Source organism: Loxodonta africana, chromosome 11 (genome assembly GCF_030014295.1).
Source record: "Loxodonta africana isolate mLoxAfr1 chromosome 11, mLoxAfr1.hap2, whole genome shotgun sequence".
Classification (NCBI taxonomy): domain Eukaryota; kingdom Metazoa; phylum Chordata; class Mammalia; order Proboscidea; family Elephantidae; genus Loxodonta; species Loxodonta africana.
In genome coordinates, this window is record NC_087352.1 from 26,041,512 (window position 1) to 26,046,808 (window position 5,297).

At 39.0% G+C, this 5,297-nt stretch overlaps 1 protein-coding gene across 2 annotated transcripts; it reads left to right on the plus strand.

Moving 5' to 3' along the window:
- Positions 1 to 377: 377 nt before the first annotated feature.
- On the plus strand, positions 378 to 4,439 carry SMIM17 (small integral membrane protein 17). 2 transcript variants are annotated; one of them, XM_003406877.3, is made up of 3 exons: positions 378 to 1,152; positions 2,425 to 2,501; positions 3,509 to 4,439. In XM_003406877.3, the coding sequence occupies exons 1-3, from the start codon at positions 984 to 986 to the stop codon at positions 3,617 to 3,619; spliced, it is 357 nt and encodes a 118-aa protein (XP_003406925.1). In that variant the 5' UTR covers positions 378 to 983; the 3' UTR covers positions 3,620 to 4,439. The 2 variants fall into 2 exon arrangements, with proteins under 2 accessions (XP_003406925.1, XP_064149507.1); XM_064293437.1 differs by lacking the exon at positions 3,509 to 4,439 and having other exon boundaries at positions 2,425 to 3,498.
- Positions 4,440 to 5,297: the final 858 nt, after the last annotated feature.

Genomic DNA, 5,297 nt, shown 5'->3' on the forward strand with positions numbered 1-5,297 from the left:
GACAATAAAAATAAATATGGTGAGAATAAAACAATGTCATTACATTCTAACTTTGAGTAGAAAAATTTGTTTGAAAGGAAACTGAGCAATATTAAGGCATATTAGCACCAATCATACTTTCTCCTTAAGGTGATCAGAAGAATCAAAAGGTTATTGTTGTTAGTTGCTGTTGAGTCGACTCCAACTCATGGCGACCCTGTGCATGCAGAGTAGAACCGCTCCATAGAGTTTTCAAGACTGTGACCTTACAGAAGTGGATTGCCAGGCCTTTTTTCCAAGTGCTGCTGGGTGCGTTCGAACCGCCGACCTTTTGGCTAGTAGTCAAGTGCTTAACCATTTGCACCTTTCGGGGGCTCCTATAACCAGTTGCCATTTAGTTGATTTGTGTTTCAGAGTAGAACTGCACTCTATAGGGTTTTCAATGACTGTGACCTTTTGGAAGTAGATTGCCAGGCCTGTCTTCCAAGGCACCTCTGGGTGCATTCTAACTGCCCACCTTTTGGCTAGTAGTTGAGCCTTTAACCATTTACCACACCCAGGGACTCCTCAAGGGTGCTGAGTAATATTCCATTGTATGCATATACCACGTTTTGTTTATCCATTCATCTGTTAGTGGGCACTTGGGTTTTTTCCACTTCTTGGCTATTGTGAACGAAGATGCAATGAACTTGAGTGTGCAAGTATTTCTTTAAGTCCTTGTACTTTATTTATTCACTGTCTGTCTCTCTCCTCCCCCTAGAATGGAAGCCCCACAAGAGCAGGCATCTTTGTTCTGATCAAGGCTGCTTCTCTGGTGCCTAAAACAGTGCTCAGCACATAGCTGCCACTCTGTAAATGTTGAATGACTAAGTGTCTGTCAGCCCTCAGGTCTAAATCCTGTGCCCTGGAAAGTAGTCAGGACCCTGGAACTGGAGGAGAAGGAGACGGTGAGAGGCTTTGTCCTGCCTCTAAAGCCTGTCTCAGAAGCTCTACCTCTTGGGGAAATGCAGAGTCTTGGGCCTGAGCAGCTGCGGGGGCTGCTGGAGCCTGAGAAGGCCAAAACACTTCTGCCTTGTGAGAGCCGAACCTGGGAGAAGCCGCCCCATTCTACCTTCACCAGAGAATGGGAGGCTGTGGATGTTGGGGCCACCAGCTGTGACAGTGATGAGAAAGGTGAGGCGACAGGGTCCTGCTGGAGCAGGGTAAAAGGCGTCAGTGGAGCCTAGGGAAAGACTCAATGTTCATTCCTTCAGTCATTCATTCAACAAATATTTATGAAGCACAGAAGGAGCCCTGGTGGTTCAGTAATGTTTATGTGCAATGTATGTAATTAATATATGTATATATATAATTAATATATGTAATGTTTTCAACCCCCGAAACAAATGAAGATTGGATCTATAAAGATGCTGATAATAAAAGGCAATAATAATGAAAATAAAAATATTTAAAAAATGAAGTATTCAACTTATATCAGAATGAATTTACAATGGAGTCATTGGAACAGAATCTCGTCTAAGTCGGGGACTACCTGTATTTTTTTATTTATTTTTTTAAGAAGCACAGTACTCATGGGTGATGTTGTTTATTTTATGAGCCTATCTGTTATTTAGCTGAAAGGTGACCTCTGGGAGTGGTCTCAGTTCAAAGTTTAAAGGGTATCTCAGGGCTATTCTCAGGGGTTCCCCTAGTCTCTGCCAGTCCAGTAAGTCTGGCTTTTTTTTTTTTTAAGAATTTGAGTTTTGTTCTGCTTTTTTCTTCCATTATATCCAGGGCCATCTATTGTGTCACTGGTGAGAATGGAGCTAGGCACCATCCAGTTCATATGGCCTCAGGATAGATGAGGCCATGGTTTGTGTAGGCTATTAGTCTTATGGACTAGTTTCTTCTTTGAGCCCTTGGTTTCCTTCTTTCTCTTTTGCTCCAGATAAGTAGAGACCAATACTTGTACCTTACGTATCTGCTCACAAGCTTCTAAGACCCCCAGGCACAACTCACCAAACTAGGATATAGAACATAAACTTTATGGACTGTGTTGTGCCAATTGACCAAGTTGTCCCACAATGCTATGGTCCTGAGCCTTCAAATCCCATAAACCAATCCTGTGAGCTGCTTGGTTATGTCTGGGAAGTATCTGTGACTGTGCCCTCTAGAGAAGGAACTATTTTACCCATGTGACAGGTGAAGAAACTGAGGGTCAGATGGCAGGGCACATCAGGTGGTCCATTGTAAATCTTGCAGGCAGTTAGAGAAATGGAACCAGACTTCAGGCCTGTCATTCTCTCAGCTTCACCTGAACCATATGGTCCAGAGTTGGGTGGGGTAGGATAGGATGCTAGCAAAAAAGGGATAAGATACCAGGTGGGAAGAGAAAGAGATGCCCCCCCCCCCAGTTGGCCTGGATACTCATGGCTCTTTTTCTCCTCCACTCCCATCACAACTCAGACCTGTCTTCTCAAGAGACTGCACTTTCCCAGGAGTGGAGCTCAATGGATGACGAGGATGAGTCAGAAGACTCTCAGGTAGGTTGGGGTTTTATTCCTCTTTTGTCAAATATTCCACCTTGCAGATCTCAGTGGGTTGTCACATTTCCTTCCTCAGCTTGGAATTTCTTGCCCCACAAAGGCCTGATCAGGGATATGAGTCCCAAGTGGTCTTCCCTGCGGAACAGGACAAATTCCTATTGTAGTCAGACATGGAGGAGAGGGTCTCCATGTGGTGTGTGTAATTCTAACCTTGGATGTGGGTGCCGAGAGAAAGAGGGGGTCAAAGATGTTGCAGTTAGAGGTGTGGAAGAGTGAGGAGAAGTGATGTGGGGAAAACTGTAGGAGGAGCAGGAGTATTAGGATATCAAGGAGCCCTTGTGGTGCAACGTTTAAGTTCGTGGCTGCTGACTGAAAGGTTGGCAGTTCAAACCCGCCAACCGCTCTGTGGGAGAAAAGACCTGGTGGTCTGCTTCTGTAAAGATTACAGCCTAGGAAATCCTATGGGGCGGTTTTACTGTGTCATATAGGGTCCCTATGAGTCTAAATTGACTTGATGGCATACAACAACAATTAGGATATCTGTATGGGACATGTAAAGTTTAAGATGACCATTAGATATCCAAGTAGAGGTGGCAAGGAGACAGGTAAGTACATCGGGAGCTCAAGAGAGATATTGGATCAAGAAGCACACACACGTGTGTTTGTGCATTTGGGGGTCATTAGAGTATAGAAGGTATCAGTCTGTTTCCATAAAGGTTTATGGCCTTGAAAACACTATGGAGTGGTTCTACTCTGTCCTATAGGGTGACTATGAGTTGGAATTAACTCAATGACAATTTTTGTTTGTTTGTTTTAGTCCATAGGAATGTTATTTACTTTCGTGTATTTATCTTATATCTAGTTACTTCGTTGTATAGTTTTTAATTCAAACAGCTTTTCAGTTGATAAGCTAATTCCCAATTATATCATTCCATTTTCCTGCAAATAACAATGGTGGCTCCTTTCTTTCCAATAGTTATACTTTTTTTCTCCTTCTATTTCAGGGCTTTGTAGAGTGGTCAAAAGCTCCACAGCAAACGACCATAGTCTTGGTAGTGTGTGTGCTGTTTTTGTTCCTAGTTTTAACGGGGATGCCTATGATGTTTCACATTTAACTAAGATGGTAGTTATTGTTTTGAAATAGATGCCCTGTGTCATGTTGAGGAAGTATCCTGATTAGAAATCAGGAATGAGTATTGAGTTTTATCAAATGCCTTTCAAACATTCATTGAGATTATTATTATTATTTTTTTTTTTTGGTGTAAGGTTTTACATTACTGTATTTCATCTAACTTAAGACATTATTGGTTGAGAATGGTATTTTATTATTTTATATACTCCCGAGAAAGAAAAATGCTAATTGTAAGATGCCACAAACTGGAAGATGGGTCTGACTTCAGAGAAGGTGAGAACAATGTGCAAATTAGGATCAATGAAATTTAGTAGTAGATTTCTTAACATCAAATCATCTTTACATTCTTAGAATAAAACTTGATTGTAGTACACCAATCTTTTCATAAGCTGAATTCTATTCCTTGATATTTTATGTATTCTTACCTCTATCTACATACGTAGATTCTTGTCTCTATGTTCATACGTGAGATTGGTGCTATCTTTGTCAAATTTTGGTATTATGGATAAGCTTGTATCATGGAAGGACTTGAGTAGTTTTCACCACTTTCTCTCTTTTGAATAGTTTCTGTAGCTTGACAAGTATCAATTTCTTGACATTTTTAAAGAATTCACCAGAGCCATGGAGGGAAAGTTTCGGCTAATTCTTGGGCAGCTTTCTCACTTTCTTCCCATATTATAAGTCTTTCTACTTATAAGACTTTCTACTTCTTGAGTTAACTTTTATCACTTATAGTTTTTTATCCCTTAGAAATTTTTTCATTCTATTGAGCTTTTCAGATTATCAGCTTATAAATTATACATGTTATTTTATAATTAAACAAAAATTTCTCTATTTGTTCTATCCTCTTTCTCTTTTCAACTATTGTTTGTGGTTTACACATTATTAGATTTGTCAAAGGTTTATGCAGGTTACTTTTTTTTTTCCCAAAGAACCAGTGCTGGAGTTTACGTATATCCATTATTTCTCTCATTTGTAATTCATTTGTTTTCCTTGAATATGTATTGGATTTATTTGTGATTGCTTTTATTCCTTGTCTCAGTTTTTTTCCCCTTGTCTCAGTTTTTAAGCTGAGTACTTAATTTACTTATATTTTTATTTAAAAAAATATTTGGTATAATGGTATACTTAATGATATAAATGTACTTCTGGTTATAGCCTTGGTCACATCTTAAAGCTTGATAATTAGTGTTCTTGTTTATGTTGTTGTCTAAATATTGTATTGAATTGTTTTTAAAGAGCGCTTCAAAACTCAGTGATTGGGTTTTTTGTTTAAAAATAGTTTTATTTTCTTGTTTTACTGCACTGTGAACAGAGAATGTGGCCTATAATATGTCTGCTTTCAAAACCCTTCAAAAAGCTTTTATTGTGGCCTAGAACATCCAATTTTTGTAAATGTTTCCTGAATATTTAAGATGAATGTGTATTCTGTCTGTAGAATTCAAAACTCTATATGCCTTTAACTATGTCTTATCAATTATATTGTTGAGATTCAAGTGTTATTTAATTGTGACCTACTCTATCTGTCAAAAAACAGTAGGGCTATGAGAAAAATCTGTTACTATGCTTGTGTTTGCCAATATATTTTTATAATCTTCGCTTTATGTGTTTAACAGCTGTGTAATTTGTTACATGTAAGTACAGCATTGCTGTGTCTTTGC

Coding starts and splice junctions, on each gene's coding strand:
- SMIM17 (XM_064293437.1), top strand. CDS start 984: ATGCAGAGTCTTGGGCCTGAGCAGCTGCGGGGGCTGCTGGAGCCTGAG. Junction 1,153..2,424: donor CTGTGACAGTGATGAGAAAG/GTGAGGCGACAG, acceptor ATCACAACTCAG/ACCTGTCTTCTCAAGAGACT.